At 38.0% G+C, this 21,894-nt stretch overlaps 1 protein-coding gene across 2 annotated transcripts in view; it reads right to left on the bottom strand.

Annotated features, from left to right (window-relative positions):
• thsd7ba (thrombospondin, type I, domain containing 7Ba) overlaps positions 1–21,894 on the bottom strand; it is a 154,007-nt gene that overhangs the window by 42,345 nt on the left and 89,768 nt on the right. For both annotated transcript variants that reach the window (XM_086091736.1, XM_086091735.1), the window contains 7 exons: positions 20,515–20,712; positions 15,213–15,404; positions 13,338–13,566; positions 8,621–8,736; positions 6,351–6,483; positions 4,388–4,491; positions 227–418 (listed from right to left, as the gene is read on the bottom strand). In XM_086091736.1, coding sequence (XP_085947862.1) covers positions 227–418; positions 4,388–4,491; positions 6,351–6,483; positions 8,621–8,736; positions 13,338–13,566; positions 15,213–15,404; positions 20,515–20,712 — 1,164 coding nt within the window. The remainder of the gene's footprint in view (positions 1–226; positions 419–4,387; positions 4,492–6,350; positions 6,484–8,620; positions 8,737–13,337; positions 13,567–15,212; positions 15,405–20,514; positions 20,713–21,894) is intronic.

Here is a 21,894-nt window from a genome sequence, read left to right as displayed (position 1 = left end):
TCATGAAGACAAATAGTATCCAGCCTGCTCTGCAAACACAGCATGTAAATTCAAATTCGGCCATCTGTGTTGAAATCAGGGATTACATGCTATGTAGGACCCAATTTAGACCCGAGACTACTGGGAGAGTCACAATTAAGTCACACAACTAGACAGATATAAGAGGGAGTTAACATTTTTCATACTTCAATTCAGTCCAACCTGCTTTCAAAGGTGACGCTCTTACCTGCAAGTGAGCGCTTGCGACTTTGGAAGCTGCCACATCCTGCGCACTCGGAGAACTTGGACCAAGTTGTTAGAGTGCAGTCATCCCTGCACGCCACTCGACAAGCTCGGGTCTGAGCAGGCAAAGGACCAGCCCAGCGCATGCACTCTGTCAGGTTGGCCGCCTCGTCGTTCTCCTCAGCACAACTGAGTCCTGCCGATATGGAGTAGGAGAGGAACCGATCACATTTGACAGAACCTTATGTAATTCGTTTATCGCCACTTGAGTCTCTAGCGTCTACCATTTATCGTCACTCATGGCTTTTCTGCTTGCTACGTCTTGAAATATTCATACAAGTTGGGACCACAGGATTCACTGCGAGGAACAAGGGCAGCCGGCAAAATGTTAACTATGATACGAGTGTGTGGAAATATTTTTCCAAAAGTGAAGCGGTTAGCACGGTCACTTAAAATATGCAAAATATGCAAGTTGATCCTCAACTGGATGCTGATCGCAAATGCACAGATCATTTGAATTTGAATATGATGTGTACTTAAGGATTTTCAGCCTGCATGCGCACCTGCGCACCACTCACGCGCACCACTTTCTATAGTCCAGATAATGTACCCATCAATCCCATCCAAGCATCTCTGATCAAATTCTGTTTTTGTCGAACAGATTCACCGGCGTCTCATCGTCCAGGTCAAAGGCTATGTTTACAAGAATTGTAATAGGCTTAATCATATTAATGCAAAACACTGAATATGATTGGGAGGATGCCAAGGAAATATTAGATACACAAGTCAGTGGTATAGTATAGTAAATTGTAAATAAATTAAGACATGCAATATATATCTGGAGCTAAATGTTCATACAGTAAAAACCTTTTACTGTATGTTATCTTGATATTAACAAGCATGTTAACGATAGGGATATCGATCTCCATAGAGAGCTGTGTCATTTAGTCAGAAAAGGGAAATCAAGCTTTCCTAAGGCATCATACAGCAACTTATTAACATGAATGGATGAAACCGTTTAGGTGTACAGTACTGTATATATTTTAAGAGTAAGTCACAAACAAAAAAATACATGGATGCGAATAAGGTTTAGGTCAACTGTGGATCAATAAGGAAAAAAATCATAGCTACACAGGGTATTACAGGAAGAACCTCATTAGTATGCACATTTATGCAGCGAGGTACGCTGCAATCTAATCATCGGCTTGACTGAGGAAATCCGTGTGAAAGGAAATCATCTGAAATCTTACCACGTGGTTTGTAGATAAGGCACACTTCAAAACATCAACAGAGTAAAGAGAAATAGCCAGCTCTTATTTCTATTTTATTAAAATTTTTGACATTAATGGTCTCTATAAAAATATATTTTGTAAACATGGATTAATGGTGATAAGGCATGTGTCCGCAGAGCAAATGTGGGGTGCTTATCTGGGCCACAATGACTCCATTGCATTAGACATACATGATGAATTCAATAATTCATTGCAGGAAAGAAAATAATGATTATTATTCATTATTATTATTATTATTATACCTGCACCATTCAAAAACATTCAGAAATAATTGTATAAGGGTGACATGTCAATGTTATTCTTTAACTTAACTATTTAATGTAACATGTGGCTGCTATCAACTGTACATTTTCAATGGTGAGAATTGAATAAACACATGTTCAAAAACAATTGAGACGTTAATGATGTTGCTTTTTCACCAAATTATCATGACTGTGGGATTATTCATATGTGAACATTTAGATTTACTGCCTTCCACTTGACCTTGTCTTTTCCATGATGCAGTACCGTACCAGTCATTAGCCCACTCTCTCAACCCCAAAGTCCTTTTGTTGGCAGATTCCAGTGCTGGAAAAAAAACGGAACCCTCAACTCCATTTTTAATGGAATTTGTTCAGCCTCAGGGTTGCCAAAGTCCACATGTGTGGTATTTCACATCATCTCACCCGGACAGGGATCATCTTTAATTATACATAAATTCAGAAAGGTGATCAATTTGGAGGAATTGCTGAAAGGACACTTTTTGGAAAGGCTCACACTCCACAGTTTCCTCACGTTATAGAAAATGGGGAAGAATCATATGGAACGACTATTTTTAATGAAGATTTTTTTTTTCTATTTATAGTCTATCAGCCAAAGCCAGAACCAGTTACATTCTCCATCATAATGTGTAATAATAATGGCTATTCTATCTAAATTAAGTCCCATTAAATTTCATCTTCATGTTAATTCAACCATACCACATTGTGAACTATGTACTGTAATAAACGGTCATCAGTGTGGACTACGAAATCTCTTGTCATAGATGAAACAGACTTATAGTCTACTCTAGTATACATATAAAAGAAAATCAATGCGGTGGCCCTGTTGAGAGATGCATATATATACGTGGCGGCCATGTTAGTAGAGGCGACTGCCCCATGGAAGATAATTGAAAGCGTGGACATTAGCTTAGCATCGCCATAAGCACGCAGCTCAAAAGGGGTGTAACAAAATCTGAATTGAAAAATCCGTTTTGATTAAAAATATGCGAGCGCATTGAGTCAAACCGAATTGAATCGTTCCACTTTGAAATACATTGAGATAAGTATCGAATCGTCTTTTATTCGAGAGATATATCATTCAAGTAATGGAATCGTAATCCCACTAAATCATTCCACCTGAGAATGAACTATTCTTGAATCATATTGCCCCCCATGTATCAATACATCTATTAAAATGTATTTTTATTCAGGTGCTAGTCATGAGCACAAAGCTCTTATCAATGGCATCTATTTGTAATGGGGGTGAAAAAAACCGTTCAATTATTTATATACTATAATTTGTATTATACCGGGCATTTTTAGGCTACAAAAAAGTCAACAACAAAAAAAACTATTTTGTACTATATTGATTTCACAAAAAAGTAATTGTAGCGGACAAACAGACGACCCCAATTCAATCATAAACTTGAGGTTTCACTATTACAAAATCAACAGTACGTTAAAAGTAATGTATTCAACAATGATAAGAAGCGTAACCTTTGGCATAAATGAATTGTGAGGAATAACTGTTATATCATTTCATAGTATGAATACCCTTTATACAGCCTACTATACACCATTATGCATTTTATTTTCATAGCATATGACTTTTTAATTCTATCGGAGCAGCCCTACACTCAGTTATATTATTTTTTATATGCCTGGTAAATTCTAATTTGGCTCCAAGTATCTGAAATGTCACAGGTATTTAAACAGACATTTTTAATCATATTGAAAAGGTGAATGACTAAAGGTCGAGGAGGATTGCTTTACACCTGGTGATGCTTCATTCCTCTTTCCTTACTGGAAATGATCGCATAGATTCACTTGAGAAATGTCGATCAATTATGAGGTTAAGTGGAAGAGAGCAGCGACGGCAGCCGAAAAAAAGTTCTTAAAGCCTCAGACAGCGACTGGAATCGTCGTTAGTGTAATTGTCGGCCCATTTCTTAGTGAGTCCACAATTACACCATTAATGACATTAACTATAGGACGAAAATAAGTAGTGGTTGTCATTTTGACAACTCGATCTTCAGAAAACTGCGGCATACTTGAAGCGCTTTGGTGCACAAAAGTGTCTGGCTGAATGACAAAGGGTTCATGGCTCACATTTGAAGGTCACAATTAGTTCCGCACAATCAAAGTATAATTTGTGTATAATGAAAACATTTATTTTAGTGGTAAATTAAGTCATTTTTAATGCATATATCGAAAGGTGGAGTACAAATCTATGTTTGACCAAAATTAGAGTGTATTTATAAATCTGATTTGCTTAAATTCATTTATAATAGCCTGCATGAGTGTTTTTTTTTTTTTTTTTTGCTACAAAGGCTGTTATCTCATGGTATGTAATGTGCCTGTGGCCGTCCGGCTTGCTCCATTAATAAGGAACCAGTGGCGTGATGAGATCGTCAGGACAACAGACCGAAAGATTCATCTTAGTACACTCCCAGGACAAATTGCCTCTGTGTTTTATGGCTCCATCAGTTGTTTGTTAAAGGAGCCGTTATGAAAGGGCCGTTAGGACTCATTAAATAAAGACAGTTAACTAGATGGAAGCTTAAAATGGGCTAACGAATGCTGAAAGACAAATACTTGTGGAATAAAAAAAATAAATAAAAAAAGACTCGCCTCTTGTTTCTAACCCATTTCCACAGGATTCTGCTGATCGAGATAAGCTACGTTGGACAGAATCGGGAACCAAGGTACAAGCGTGCCACTTGTGTATCCTCCACCTTAATGGAAAAACAACAAAACAAAGACATGAGGATTACTGCTGGCTTGTAAACCCTCAAGCAAAATCACAGGCGTTCAACATTTTGTTGGCTTAGAATTGATTATCTGGGCCCATTTTTCTCCCCCATGCAGAAAACATGAGCAAGACAATAACACCAGGCGTAAAAAGGGAAAGCTTTCTCAAATGTATTCTGTGTCAACAAAATTGCCATGTGGTATACACTTCTGAATTTGTGAACACTGCAGGAAATAAGTAAACACAAAACCTCTGTGCCATGTTTAAATGATTTTTCATTTTGTTGTGCTTTCAATTTTTACATGAGAATCATTTACCTTTTTGTTGGTTCACAATTGATCTGGGCCACTTGTTGCCAACATGCCAAACACGAATAAGACACAAAATAAATCTTCCTACGTTGCTGGAAGTAAAACACAAAATATAGTCTTTGCTCAAATGACTTTTCAAATTTGCTTGTGTTGTCCTAATAGAGGTTGAACCAATTAGTCGACTTAACCACACAGTACGTTTGCATGTAGTCAAAAACCCGTTTGAAACCCAAATGTCGGCAATATTCGTGTTTTGAAAGGCCGTGTAAAAACAAAACAAACAAATATACTCTTAACCGGGTTTACTTTATTCTGTCTACTCAGACATGTAAACGGGTTATTACGAATCTTTAAAGGTGCATTGTGCCGTTTAAAAAGGTCATGTTAAAGCTTTTTTCTACATCATGCATGCTCCACCAACGCCCAGATGAGTATGAAGAGCCCTGACTGTTTTACTCTGACTGCATCTATCAGCTTTTATCTTCCCTTTATAGTAGAGTGTGCAGACCCGCACACGCCACAGTTTATTTGGGGAGGGGAGGGGAGAGGTGGAGGGTGACGTTCATGCACGTCCCCGCGGAGTAGCGGACATGTGGCGTGCACTTAGGATCGTGCACGTACTCGCACGCGCACCATGAACGAGACTGACACAGATGCTGCAGTTAGGCTTTGGGCCAGAGGTGGCAGTCGCGAGTAAAATAGTGACAAACTGCACAAAGATCCTTTAAGTAACCAGAATTTTTACCTTAATGGGGTATATGCCACGGAGGAGGCGGGACTTCCGACTTCCGGGTTTCACACAGCGCTGTTTCCGTTTCCTGTTTGCGACGTGTGGGCCGCTTCCCAGTGCTTGCGCTTCCGTCCGAAGCATTCAGAGCGATGAGACGTTAGGAGTTTGGGGGAGGGGGGGGGGGGGCGCAGGGGTGGGGGTGCGAGTGTTGGAACGTGGCCAGAAGTAGCTGGAAACGGCGCTTGATGTGTGAAACCCTGAAGTCGGAAGTCCGTACCCCATAGTGTCGACATATTGTAAAAGTAGTCACTGACAATGACAGAGCTTGAAGTCGATTTATCACCAATCATGTGTTTTGACATTAACGATATGGACGCCTCACCAAGGTTACTTTAGTTAATGAGAACTATGAAAATAACTCAAATTTAAATTTTCAACCAAACCCTAACTAGTCTAAACACAGCATTCTGATTAATATTGTGTTTGTGGAATATGAATCCAGACGGTTTTATCCATCTCAGGCGGCGGCCATTTTGCCACTTGCTGTCGACTTAAAATGATATCACAGTTGCTATGGCTCAGGTAACGACCAATCACGGCTCACCTGGTCTCTGAACCTGAACTGTGATTGGTTGTGAATGTGTTCAACTCATTTTATATCTAGGAATAAAATGCGGCAAGTTCAAAACACATTATACCATAATTGAAAATCACACAATTTTCTTTTTATAAAATGCTATTTACCATCAGCCGTATTCGGTCCTGCTTACTCATAGATAGGAAGCAAGAAAATTGGTTTACCTGTAAATTGGACATGCTGGAAGTGATTCACACTCCCTCTCTTCATAAAGAGTGTCGGGGCACTCTTGACCTCCATTAGCAGACTTTTGAATGATAGTGCGGTACCGAGACTGTGTGGCAGAGGTGGAATTCTCTGTTGGAAATAAAAAATAATAATTTTTAAACGGTCTGACACTGGAAAAATTCAAACCTTATTGTGTTGAGAAAACATCAAACTTAAAAGTTACATTTAGTCAAAAATCATAATGAGTACTTGAAAGTTAGTCCTCCCCATTTTCATTGATCAATCAATCATTTGCACAATGTGCAACCTTTGGAATTATAACGAGAATAATTTTGAAATAAGTCAACCACATTCTTTAAATGTACAAAAAAAAAGAAAGAGCTCACGGACAATAGAGAAGAACTCAGCGCCATTTTTGACGGATTCACACTATATTTTGTCATCCAAACGGCACTTTATCGACTCACTTTTCGACGCAACCCCAAATTATCTTGTTGAATACCTGAACAGCATCCTTTTTCCAATGGCAATGTTTGTACTTTGCAATAGAAGTCACTTTCTGAAGGGAAAAAAATAATTACATTGTGTTTGCATGTGTTTTCCTATTCCTCCCCATTTTCAGAGTCAAAACTTTTGAGTGCATGTCTCGAAATCAAGTCGTGTCAAAGCTGATGAGATAATGATTAGTGTGCCTGTGTATGGCTATAATTTTCTGCAACACACAGCCCTTAATTTCTGGACATACGACATTGTAATGACCACAGACTAATCACCTCACATTAAAAATGGTAAAATGAAATGTGACTGCATCATCAGCGGACCAATGAGCCACAGAATATTTATAAAGATGAGTTGCTGGCGCTGGCGCAATTGTTTTGATTATTTATTTTTCCTGGAAGAATTTTTTTTTCCTCTCGGAATGCGTGAGCCAATGTAATATATTTTATATTAGTGAGAAAAAAATTAATGGAGCATGAGGCACAGTAATCTTTTAGACTTTTGAACATTTAAATATCAATTTTTAAACTTGAGAAGCTATATTAGGTTGGATTTTCACTATATGGTTCAGAAACAGTGGTGCCTTGAGATACAAGTGAGTTTTTTTATTTTATTTTATTTTTTTAGATATGAGCTACATTCGCTGTTCGGATCGACATTGGCCACAGGAATCCAAATCAACTTGAATGGGTTACACAATGTATTTTTGCCGAAAAATACATCATAGTTCAACAAATGAAAAATTCAATTTGATCAAAATGGTAAATGGAGTGCACTTATATAGCGCTTTATCATCATGATCAAAGCCATATTCACTTATCTCATTCAAACACCTGTTGATGCATAGTAACAATACAAAGGTTAACCTTTTTAGTTTAAAATAAGCTCCAGGATCCCGAGCTGTATCCAAGCCAATGGCAGAACAGAGGATGTTTTTTTCTCTTTGGTCCCATTTTAAATCTATCTATGCTGCTAATAACCTCATCCTAGTTAATCCTAAACTAGTTTGTCTCAATGTCCGGCATTCAAGTTAGCTAACTCCCTTTTGTTTGTTGCTAGCACAGCGTTAGCCAGCCAACAGCGAGGCGTTAGCCCGCCAAATATTCCTGTTACTAGCACATTAGCTAACCAACAGCGAGGCGTTAGCCGTCGGGTCAAATAAAACCTATAAAAAAAATTCTAATGTAGGAAATTATATAGTGCTATTTTTTCCTGAAAACTAAAACATGTTTTTTGGTGTTTTTTTTTTTTTTCCATTGTCAATGCCATTGCTATTCATCCCAGTTGGGAAAAATGATATGCGAATGTTTGGCCAGGTCGTCTTTGCAAATAAAGTTCTCAACTGTCCTACCTGGTTAAATAAAGGTGAAACACATTTAAGGTCTGGGATTGAATTAAACTCATCTCAAGGCACCAATGTATGAGTCTTAGAATCATAACAAACAGGAAAAAACACACACAAAAATCAAATATCCTTTGATCAAAACAAACACGAATACAAATGTGATGTGAATTTGACGTCAGTCAACGTGACGGCAGCATTAACTATGAAAACTACCCTGAAACTGATGTCATAAAAATGCCACCTGATGACACGTCTGCCCACACACAGCAAATGTGCAGTGCACACAATCACACAAAAAAACAAAAAGGAAGCAGCGGTAAATCAAAAACTACAGCAAAAGTTGACATTTTCCACACAAAATTGTATGTGTAAACACAATCTTACAATTCTAGAAGAGGTTCAGTAATGTACTTTCAAGGCTACCTGGCATGCAGTTTGATGGGCAGGCCGTCCATTCACTGAAGGGTGTCACAATGCAGTCTTTCATGCAGGGAAGAACACAGGGCCGGATCGTTTGTGGACGAGCAGAATCTGGGCATCTACACGCACACACAAACAGTGGTCTTATATTGTACTCATCCCTCAGGCGATGAGTGATAAATGTCCCGAGTCTTGCTGGTAACGGGACAGTGCAGTGAAACAGGTGCCCTGTCCTTGACATCACGCACGTCCCCACAGGAAACATGATTGATTATTTGTCCTGCTGCGTGTACGAGACCAGGCAAAATGTAGACAGATAATAAGAAATAAAATGAAATAAAAATACAGTTGTCTCACACATGCCTTTAAGCAGAGGAGTTTTTGGACCACGCCAAAGAAATAATACAATAAACCAGTTGTAGCATTAAGATAAACAGTCATTTTATAAGCAAAGCTTTTAGGAATATGAAATAAGTGTAATTTTTAATGGAAACATTTTGGTCCGACTTCTTTAGCATCAAGGTGTTCAAGAGAACGAAAAGAGGAAAGAAGTAAGGGTAGGAACAGATGGAGGCCTATGTTACCTTAATTGGGAAAATGTAAGTACCTTTTAATTTTGGTATTGTATGTTTAGTTGTTTTTTTTTCCAGTCAGGCCCAAATACTCCCTTGTAAGTTGCCACTGAACATTAAAAAGGAAATGAGAAAAAGTCACTGTAAAGAAAACCTAGCAAGAATATAAAATTAATCTTAAAAAACACTCTCTCTACAAGTGAGTACTATATAGTACTCAGTCTTTGTATAAACAATTCTCTTCAAACACATCGGGTTTACAGATCTTAAAAAAAACAAAAAAAAACAATTAGAGATAATTAGTTTAACACTACTGTGTTTTAGAATGGAAAACATGCTTAAATTGCCAGACAAAGCTTTGCCTTTTATTTATTTATTTATTTATTTTTTGTACGTTTAAAAAATATATATATATGTATACAGTATATATATTATTAATAGTCAATATGTATAAGTTTGGCGTAAGAAAATGAGTGGGTGGAACAAAAATGGTCTGATTGGCTAATCAATCAATCCATCCATCCATCCATCCATCCATCCATCCATCCATCAATTGTCTAAAGCGCTTGTCCTCATTAGTGTCACGGGTGAGCTGAAGCACGTCTCAAGCACGTCTCAGCTGACTTTGGACGAGAGGCAATGTACACATTAGACTGGTCAACAAGCATTCACACTCATATTAATGCCACCATACTGCCTAATGAAATATTTATGATCTCGACTCCATTTAGTCACAAGTTGACTCATGAAATCTGGGCCAGTTTAGTTGAACACAAAGTATATACCGGTGCTGTATTCTGTTGCATGAAAGCAACCAGTGGATATTGGGGTTAATTACCTTCTGCCATCTAACACTAAAGTATTTAATTGTTCTGACTGTCACTATACGTTAATAGCAAAGATAGATTTGTAATTCACGTTTTTTCCCCTGACAAATTAGGTGAATTTGATGATCTCTCAAGCACACGAGTTAGGAATCACTGGCTTAATTATCCCAATAGCATCCTAATGAGGTGATAAAATGCCAATGTGTCATTGGTGGAATCTAATACCTCCCTAAGGAAAGCTTCAGTGGTCATCAATATGGCCATTTGATTAATTATATAAATGCAATCCAAACAGTTATGGCAAGTTTGACTAATGCTTAATAAACATGATTGCCCGACAGTATTGCGAAAGTGTGTTTGCTTGTTTACAAGCATAGAGTCAGCAGTCCACTATTTGCAACAATAAGACCCGAGGGACTCCCGCAGCAAAAATCAATTCAAGTTCACAACATGCCTGCTAATTAAACCTGACAAAAGGAAGCCTATGCAAACTATTCACCAACAAGGACACTTTTAAAAGCACATCACTAACGTTTAATCAAAGTCTTAATGGCAAATCATTGTACTGTGCATTCCCTCTGTTTAAGCTTGTGTCACAAATTTATGACAGGCCGCTGGCAGTGTTTTGTCAATTCTGCAATTTTGTATAATAAATAATTCACAGGGCTGTGTACAGTAAATCATACGCTTTGATGTCTTCATCCACCAGGAGCGACACACACATTTCTCTCACACATGCACCAGGGGCAGACCTCCCCGCCCCACTAAGTCGCTTTACCCGACCGAGCAACCGAGATCCAGGTCTCACTTGAGACTCGGCGTGGTGCCACATTCCGCCAGTAGCAGAAAGTCAGCAGGCGCACAAGAACCTGATCAAAGTACACCCGAGTACAAGGAGCATGCAACTTCCCTTCCTCAATTTGATCCTCCTTCCCTCTTTGCAGTGGCGCATGCCAAAGGGCACAGCAATGCAACTGGGCAGCTGTAGAATATTGTCAGCTACTGAGAACTACTGTATAAAACTGCGATGTGGAACACGTATTCCAATGCATGAAAACTGTAAAAGAATGGACAAATTGAATGCATTTATTTTTTTTTTTTAATGTATATCACAGTTTCGTGGTTTTGGCCATTATATTTTTTCGATATAAACCCCTCGTTATACCCTCAGTCGGTGGCCATTTGGCTTGGCTTTGGAGAATAGCTACGCACAAATATTACCGCTGACCAAAGATTAACGCTTGTTGCTGGAGAGGTGCCAGTTTACTCTCCAAGCACAGCCAAAGTGCTTTCAACTGAAGCCCCAACTGCTCGGGGCGTTCATTTGTGCATGCCCGAAGGATGCCGGATTTCTGTCCAAGTGTATCGCACGTGTTGAATATAAAACAGTGTAACAATTGAATTTCCCCTTAGGAGGGCTAACAAAGGGCATGTCCCACAGACATTTGTGAAAATGTGTGATGAAAATTACCACCATTGAACAACAAGGCAAAATATTCTTCGTTGTGGCTGACAGCCAATTGCTATTGTTGGCTTCTTGAAATGTTATGACAATTGTGCATACAAGTATAAAATAATCAAAGAAATACACTAGAGGCAAACACAATTGAAGATTCTTTAAACTGAGAACCGTGTAATATTCATATTTTTTAAGGGTTAAAACATAAGTCGCCCATCCCCTACTTTATAAGAACTTGAGCACCATTAGTGTAGTTATAGGATACTCCGCTTAATATGGTCACTTTAGAGCGCCTCATAGCTGGCTGCAAATGTGCGCATATCACGCAGAGAAAGTTTCAAGAGCAAGGACAGTATTAATTAATTAATTTATTTTAAAGTTAGATTTGAAAAGCAGTGTGTGAATCGGGACTTTGAGCTGGTGCGGCTGCTTTAGAGCGCCTCGTTGTCCACTCAGTGTGATTTTTTAGGTTTTTAGTGGATATATTTTCATGGTTCAAATAAATAGTAAGCAAAAGAAAGATGCTAGCTTAAGTGGCATCCATTTTTCAGTTCTGACAGTTGGGCAGACGTAGTTTCAGTGCAGTTCATGATTTAAAACCAATTTTTTTTTTACTTGGCAATATTTTTTAAATCATTTAAATTTGGCCAGGTTGTTAACAACACTCTTTGTAGAGTGTCGAATTCCGAATATTTTTATTTTCACTTGACAGAGCTGGTAGGGAGATCCACCAACTCAGTGTGAAAGAGCAACAACCATGAACCACCAGATGTTTCTGTCTTAAGATTCCCATCATCAAATATTAAAAAGAGGCACCAACTTCTTACATGAGAGCAATTTCTAAATATGAAGGGGGTTGGAGTCCTATATTTCAAATTAACAGATTTACTCTGAATTTAATTATTGATCAAATGAAGTGAATAGTTTATCTAAAACAGGGAAATAAATGATCTGTAGTTTAGATGGACCCAACAACAGTCAGGTTTAAGCAGACGATAATTCCATTGTTTTAATATAGCCTGTATAAATAATCCAACAACAAAAAGCAATGCATTAACAGTGATTAATGAATAGTGATGAGTAGCGACCGCCTGCTCTGCTAAAGGACAACCTGTTGCCACATTGTCGACTTTTGTTACAACCTCTATATTTGTGTGTGAGACAGGACAAGGGTAAGCCTTCTATAATTCAGTTTAGAGCACTGTCAATAATATATGGAGCTAAGGAAGAGCAAAATGCTATGAATTATTTATGCATCTTTCTGGTGCCGGCATTAGCATTGTTAAAATAACAGCGTTTGGAATTGTGTTGTATAGACCAGCAACAATGGTCAAAGATAAAGTTAAACAAGATCACATAGAACAAAAAAGGCAAATATACAAAAGTCAAGGAATTCAATTTCACAACTCCTGTGGGAATGTTCTAAAATTGAAATTCTAAGAACGAAACGGATATGCTAAATATCTCAAATGAGCAAAAATTTATCTTTTTGTCCTCACATAATTTACCATTTCACTTGGGTTCCACAATCTAATACTTCAAACTTGAAACTAAAACCCCCAAAAAATAATCAGCGAAAAAAAAAAGAAGAAGAGATTAAATTCCCCAAAGCATGTGCTGGATTTTGACGAACTATTTCTTTGTTTTCTGATTTGTATGTTTCCATTTTTGTTATATTTTTTGAATTATCTTTATTTTGCAATTAAAACATGCAGACCACTTTACAATAACCAGTACAAGATAACAATTTATTTAATAATCCTATTTTAAACAAAATTCCAAAATCTTAACTGTGACATGTAAAATACAACAAATACTGCATACGAAACAATAGAACAGAAAGAAGAAGTTGTACAACATACCTTTTGCTCACAGCGGTTCCTCCATTCATCTTCATGCAAGTGACTTTACGAATTTGAACTCCCATAGTGCAGGTAGCGGTTCTATTCCAGAAGTTGGTTCGGTTGTGATCCATAGTATCGTTGATGCAGGGCCCCCACGTGGAAGCCTCCCAATAGAACACCAGGCAAGGATGGTCATTGCAAACTCTCCACTCCTCCAAAGCTGGAGCGCTTGGACACGCTTTCCCCTCTGGGCCAAACAAACATATACACAAGTTGCTTTACTACACACAAAGTAAATTAATTTCAAGGCCAGCTAAACTACTGACTTGCACATCGGGTCCAGATGAGGTCCAGTGTTTTCTTGATATACAAGTTGAATCCGCTATGTGACCATAATCGTAGCTCAAATCATCTTTCTCCATTGAAATGAATGGAAATGACAATCTGTTCCAGCTTCCACCCAAAAAAAACACAACTAAAACTAAACACTAACAAACAATTGTAAATGTGTTTTACTCAGGAGAATAACAATCTATAAGACTGTACTTTATGAAAATTACTGAGAAATAATCAGTTTGAAAATCATGATTAAATAATTGTGACTCATTCTGGTGTGCATGACATGACCACCGGGGGGGGGGGGGGGGGGGGGGGGGGGGAATACGGTTGTGAAGATACAAACCAAGAAGACTTTCACAACTAAGCCTACTGTATGTGCTAGTCAGTGTCACATATTTTACATGTATGCTTGTTTGCTGAGAATTTTTTTTCCTCTTAAAGGGTTATAATACTGTGACTACTGATGCAATTGATGCCCATTTTGCATTGTGTTAGGATTAAGCAAGAGGAAGGTAAAGTTGTGTGATTTAAATAGACAACGTGTAATTGTGTTTATTTTTAACTTAGTAAATATCAACTAAGAGTAGCAATAAATAACTTCAAGCCACTTTTTTGAAGAACTGTTCATTACCTGCCAAACAGTTGCTTGTTGTTCCACCATATAGCGCTTGGATCTAAAAATATTTAAAAATAGATGTCTTGTATCATAAAAAATTCAAATCTTGGGGCAACGCTGCATGTATTTTCGCTTAGCATATACCTTAGGTTGTTGACTGACATTATTGCATAATTGTCAGGGATGGATACAAAATACTTAAACAATAAAAAAAACTTGTATTTATTTTTTTCAAATCTGAATGAGAAAATCCCGTTTTGATGTTATAATATGCCTGTTTTTTTTACGTTTCCCAACCACTGCAGGTCTTCAGAGTCATAATGTCACAGCTTAAAAAATGTTTTCTGGATATTCCGAACATTTTGACACAATTAAATGTTCCTTCCATCCATTTAAAATATTCACTACACTCAGGAGCCTGAATTTGTCAGCTGTCTGCTAGTCACTCAGTCCATCGATATTCCAGTTCATTCATTTCGTGGAACTTCTTTCTCAGAAAAACGACACCATTGCCTGTTTAAGCGATCAATACTGAAGCAGCCGCCGATGTGTTTTTTTTGTGTGCCCTTGACACTTCACATCTTGGGAACATGCGGTTACCTGTGTGGCCCCGGCAAAGGGACCAACCGTTACAATGGAGTCCAGCAATTAGCCCTACTGTAAGGAAAGTGGAGGATCCAGACAGGGCCATATTATCACAGCGAGAATTTCACTCATGACAGAATGTCAGACGCATTCCCAGTGGGTTTTTGGCTCCACCAGCCAGTGACACATTTAACATTTTCAGCAGCATCTCAAGGTGTCGTTAGGGCTAAGCGGTGAAGGTTTAGGGGACAAAATGTTCACCTCAAAGCTTGTTGCTGACAGATGGACAGTATTGGAAAAAGTATGCAGAAGTCTGGCAGAAAATCTAATCATGCCTAGGTGAGCAGCATTACCTTTCCCTGGGAGGGCCAACACGGTGCGTGTGCGACTTTGCCGACCCTCTGCAGTTTTTGCGGCACAACTGTGTGAGCAGGGAGACCAGGAGGACCAGACGCTAACAACGCAGTCGGCAGGACAAGCCGCCTCGCAGGGTGCCTGGTTCGGTGGTGGGTCTTCTGAACAGTAATTCATTGGCACGTCCTCACCTGGGCAGAAGTATATGAGTTGAATATGTCGCATGAACTGCGTAATTTGGATCCAAATGCAGACAAGACGCGGAAGTTGGGAAGCAGAGTCTTTACTTTTCTATACAAAAAATACAAAGTAACGACAGAGAGTTGGATTCAGATGGCCTCGAAGAGAACACTTGATGGAGAAACTTGACTAAGAGTTCGGGACTGGATACATAGAAGAAAACTTGCAAGGAAGTGTATGGATATAAAACCTTGATGTGCTGATGTCATTCAGTAACTCTCGCTAGGGCAATAAACAAGTCTGTATGACAGAAAAAATGCCTATATGACAAAATAAGAGTGTGTAATATATATCAATAGCAACTGCATAACATCTAACATAATCATTATCACAAGGGACATAGCAACTGCATAAAAACTACAAAATAAGAGTGACTAGGCAATACAAATACATTGCCATCATAAGAGAAATAGCAACTGCATTCAGACTACAAAATAAAAGTGACTAGATAAAAACTGAGGGACATCGTCATCATTAGAGACATAGAAACTCACATAGCAGCTCCAAAATAAGAGTGAGTAGACAAAAAAAAAGGGTGACAAATATATTGTCATCATTAAATAGCAACTGCATAGCAAATACAAAATAAGAGTGACTAGACAAAAACAGAGGGACTAACTAATACATCATCATCATCATAAGGGACATAGCAACTGCACAACAGCTACAAAATATGAGTGACTAGACAAAAAAAAAACTGTGACAGATGCATCATCATCGTAATAAGAGACATAGCAACTGCATAGCAACTGAAAAGAACATCATCATAACAACACAATGACCGAACCCAAAACACAGTCACAACAGCATAAAAATCAAATGGCCACCCTTTAACTTCTGGGATCATTCTTACAATATGAAATGAAAAGAAATATTGAAATGTTGTTTAAGATCTGATCTACTGAAATAGTCTTTATTCTAATCCAAAGACTAATGAGTGTGCTGATGTTCTGCAGTGTGTCCTTCTTCCTTTATCTTCCACGAATAGAATATTAATAACTGCTGCCAGTAAACTCTTGGCCATGAAAAAGAAAATGGCGACTCATTTTCACAATACAGCATTTTTCCCAAAAGTATCCACATTTTTTTTTTTTTAAAGATCCTTATATCAGATCTATTCAAGAGTGAAGCCATCCCAATAACATGAGCCATCATGGGACGTACTTTCACACAAAGCCGCATCATTATCTGATTTGAATTCTTCAAAAAACATCATAGAAAATGGTTTTACAATAACAACCCAAGGGCAGATTTGACACCAATTTGTTGTTTTATTTCCTCGGTGCAAGAGAAGAACAGTTTAGAGAACAAATGCGGGGATCACTTCATTACAAAGATATGGAAGACTCCTTTGGGGATTTTGGAAACCTTTTGTCCATAAAGCGACACTGATCTCACTACGGCCACTAAAATAGCTGCGGTGTTTACAGTGGAGCCATTAGTCTACTGAAGGCATTGATAAAAATCCCACCGGTGACATTGGGCCAAAGGCTTATGGCAATTATATACGGAACAACAACGTCTGACCAGTTTAGAATTGATTTTATTGTGGCTAGTTTCACAACTACCAAATAAAATATGTCAGCTCATAGTGAAAACAACAGTGGATTGCTTGAGGCTTATTATAGGACTTTGCATGTAGGTATGTTAATTTGCTAAATAAATGACCCAATAATGCCTTTATGTGGAATTGACGTGCATACAAATAAACACCCCACTAATATGCAAACATCGAGTCACAACTTTTGTGTGCGCGTCTGTGAAAGACAGAGACAACATGGGTGGAAGAACTCTGCAAATAGATGGCTGCCCTGAGGTCCTTTTGAAATATTCATACAGGGAATGGTAGTTGTGGCTTTTTCTCAGATAATACCGCTGCTACCCCGCCTGCCTATTGAAATGATTTTTGTTCTGCTCGCCCACCGACCGATAAATCTTTTAACCGAGGTAGTTATGGATAATCCTCTCACCTTTGCCTGAAAGCCAATAAACACATCCAATCCTCTCAGATGGCCTTTAGACAACGCTATATAAAAACAAGGCACTTTAAAATGAACTGTGGTTACTATCAAAAGGGTTCACAGAAAATCTATCAAGAATAACAATTTGGATTTTTTTTTGAGCTGGGCTTTATACTGGCACTGTCAGACCTGTATGACAATTTTCACAAGTTGCATGATTGTTACAAACTGGTCCAAAAGAGAGTTAGCTCAGGCACATGATAAAAAGCATTCAGTTGGATTGGGCTCAAAAGGAACACATTCCTGTTAAATGTCTATGTATTTGTATGACCAATTAAACGAGAAGGAGCTTGATCAAGTAGGCTTAGGGTGATCAGCAAAATCAAAATCAGAGCCACACAACTCATATCGGGCATGTAAACTAGCGCACAAAACATCCAGTAATGATAAACTCGCTGAGATTTGAGACAATGAAGGTGTCAGTACTTGAATTGGTGAGTAATCAGTAGTAGTCAACAAAGAGGCTTTGATGATCTGCGGTACAGCGAGGACAATGTCTCGTATGTGGAGTGGATTCAATTGACAGCTGGCGAGGCCAAGAGAATAGATGAGACACAATGTAATTAGGAGTATGTTCAGATTGTAAATCGCTATGATTGAGGCATTCTCCCGTCAAGTATCCCGGAATAACCCTGAAATGACTGTCTTGGCTGGTGCACAGAATCAATTTGAAGTCTGTGCCGTGAAACGGTGGATGCTTTTGAAATGAACACTGTTTAGTAAACAATACAAGTAGAGATTTAGTTGACAGAGAAGATTCTGATGGTTGAGCAAGCCAATGTAGTTTTGATTAAGTAAAGGCTGATCATTGCAAGAAGGTAGGGTCTGACTAATATGGATGTTGTTCTTTTAAATATTGATTCTGATATTTGGCAAAACACAATTACATTTCAATAACTGACTTATTTTTTAAAACTACACATTACATTTTGTAGAGTATGTTTTACTCCACACAGAGTAAAATTTACACTTGGAAGAGAGTAAAATATTACTTAAAGTATTTGTAATGTGTATGTACAAGAGAATTGGCCTATCAGACAAAAATCGAGTAAAGTTTTTTCACTCACAAATTTGAGAGGGATTTTTTTGGTACAGTTTACTAGTTTATTAAAAAAAAAAAAAAGTAAGTTACACAAGTGTTGAGGAACAAACTCACGACCTTCAGTTTGGGAGACTGCCACTCTACCACCTGAGCTATGCCACTCCTACTGTTTGCTATATCCAAAAGGTATTTTTTAAACAAGCTAGTGAAATTTAGTCAAAATCTAATTTACTTAGAATTTCTGAGAGTAAAATATTTAATAGGTTTTCACATGGGATAGGCAAATTCCATCGTACACAGTAAACATACTATATTTTACTATCTACTAAGAGTAAATTTTACTCTGTTTAGAGTGGGACCAAATAGACTTTGTTTAGAGTTAAATGTAATCTATAAAATTTATTGTGAAAAAAAATCTGCAAAAAAAATGTTTTTTAGGGGAATGTTTGTCTTATGTTGTAATGAGTAAAAAAAAAAAAAAAATACGGGCAAAATATCTGCTAAAGAAGAAAGAAAAATATTTTACAAAAGGTATATTTATTATAAGCATATGTCACTTGACAAAGACAAATTTAGATTTTCCACAATGACACAACACACAAACTTTACGGTTTCCATCATTGTAATTTATGACTTTATTGTTTTTGCAACCTATAGGCTATATAATATATTCTATTAATCACTATTATTATTATTATTATTATTGTTTTTATATATAATTGCACAAGGACATCTGTAAAGTCGTTCACCTTTGGATTAGCCTATGTTGTAAAAATGTTACAATAAACAGTGGCAAAGTTTGACCCTGCAAAAGATATGTTGGTTGTTTTGGAAATGGGAAATCTTTTCACAAATCAGAACAAACAGTAGTTCAACGAGCATCCCAGAATTCAATGTGTTCGGCCTTAGCACTTTCACTATTTGAAAAGAAAATGTAAAAAAAATATGGTAATATGTTGTGAAAGCTCCTAAGGGTGGGTGGGGGGTGGGTGGGGGGGCACCAGAGTTTCCCATTAGAGTGCGATTGTTATGGTGCCCTGACTAAGCGGAAAATGGAGGTGCTGGGTGAGCCCTAGTTGTTGTAATAATGCTGTTGCAAAGGAGATAATTTAACTTGCACTCATGGTCAAAAGCTTTGGTAAGAATTAAGAATATCTTGGGTGAGGAAGTCGAGTCAAGCAAGGTGTCAGCCGAGGTGATTCAGCCAACTAATTAGAATGCCTCACTGGTCCTTTATCTTATCCATTTTCCATTATTACACTGACTTGGCTCTGAGGTGGCCCTGACGCTGTGTGGGAGCAATTCATTGCACCTGGAGGGTCTCACAAGTCAATCAAAAGTGCACCGGCGATCAACATGTCAACATTCTGTCACAAGAATTCGACAGCAGCTAATTTCATTCTTTTTTTTCCTCATATCCTCCACGATGCCTTGCCTGTCAGCCTGTCGAAACGTATTAGAATCTGTAAGTGGGTGATGTAGGACAATTAGTTAGCGGATGGGCAACTAATGAAGGAAAGAACGGAGGATGGGAGGAATTAAGGATGGAGAGAAGGAAGCAAGGATACAGAGTTTCCAACCTTTTGAATCTTTTCTGTGGCTCTGTATGCAGTGATTGCCACTTGATGAATAATTAATGGTATCACATTATACATTTATTACAACATTGCACAAAATATGACTTGTGCAAACTCTAGTTTAATTGTGTTTTTAAAAAAAGAATGATTCATTTTTAATTGAGCTCATGCATTAAAAAAAAGACATCTACATTTTGCTACACAGTATACTTATCTTTCTTAATTGTTAACAAGATCAATACCTAACGGAAAATACACCCTAATTAGAGCAAAATATATGTAATAACAATTGGTGCTCATTAGATCATTAAACATGGAGCCAAGTTGTGAGCAGCCCCATCAAAATGTTACCATGGAAATCAAACAACAACAACTCCCCTAATTAATGTCATCATTTTAGAGCTAAAGGAAGAAATCGTACCTTCAGCACTGATACACTTCACACTTTGGACCACAGTTCCAGGACCACAGGTGCTTTTGGAGGGTGTACATTTGCCTTGCTGAACTTGCCACAGGTAGCAGACAGGGTCCTCGCAGGGAATGGAGTCTACCAGATGACGGCAGACATCCGGCGAACTGCTGGATGCCCACAACACCTCTCTCCTCCTTTGTATGAAACCTGACAGAAAAGACCAAAGGAGAAAGTTGTAATACATTAAAAGCATATCCTCCCACATGCTTTAGAAACTCTTAACTATTTCACTCCCATCCATTTTCACTGAAGCAACCCCTTTCACTCCCGGCTATTTTACTTGATTTTGCAAGGCCCACAAAATATTGTGTTCTATGGCCATAAAAACAAGAAAGATTAGAGTCTCTTTTTTTCATCAGATCAGGAAAGAAAGAAAAAAAAGCATATTTGTATCTGTTTCCGTTTTGTAGCAATGAACATTAATTAAAAAAAACGTATGAATACGTTTTGGGGACCATGGCAATATTTAAAAGAGAATGTTTTTATATGTTTTGAGGAGCAAATGAGTTAACGAGTTCAGACTTTCTTATCCTGGCTCAGCTCCATTTGTCTGTGGTTTGATGAGACAAAGAATGAGTTCTTGGCCATTAACCAGACATTGATTGATTGATTGATTGATTGATTGGCTGGCAGAATACATCTTGGACAATAAAGATATCAAAGGGGCGACTTCAGGACATGAGTGGCCCAGCCAGCCAGAGTATAAATTTAAATCAGATTGATCATCTCTGGAGAGATCTGAAAATCGCCCTTGCACTGACGTTTCACATCCAACATGATGGAGCTTGAAAGGTTCAGATTAAAAAAAAAAAATAATAATCTTTAACATTACTGTTAAAAATGCATTTCCAATATGGCAAAACCAGTTGTCATTTTTTTTTTGTTAAGCAGGGTTATTGGCGTCACTGAACGTAACTTGTAATCTAATTAGTTACTTTTAAAGTCAAGTAATCAGCAAAGTAACTATGTTACTTTTTCAAAGTAACTATGTTACTTTTTCAAAGTAACTGTGGCAACACTAGGCTTGGCACACTCGGTCACTTGCCGGCCATCTCAAATAGTACTTTGTGGTACAAGGTCCAAAAAAACGTTAGGATGATTGCAAATACACCCCCGCACAGGTCATAATAGTGTACTATTTTTCCTCTTTCTGCTTTGTGTAGTAACATCGACATTCGACAAGAACATTCGCTCTTAATGCCTACTAGATATGGAGTTTGGGGGGGGAAAAAAGCATAAAAACAAGAACCTCGCCTCTTTAACCCATTTCCAAATTAGCAGAGAGATAGAGGGCAAGTGGAAGAAGGAATGAGCAAAGTGGTGACGCTT

This window comes from Leptonotus elevatus, chromosome 12, assembly GCF_054856555.1.
Source record: "Leptonotus elevatus isolate MCC_2025b chromosome 12, RoL_Lele_1.0, whole genome shotgun sequence".
NCBI lineage: Eukaryota > Metazoa > Chordata > Actinopteri > Syngnathiformes > Syngnathidae > Leptonotus > Leptonotus elevatus.
The sequence above is the reverse complement of the archived record's forward strand: the minus strand, read 5'-3'. Positions and strand labels throughout refer to the sequence as shown.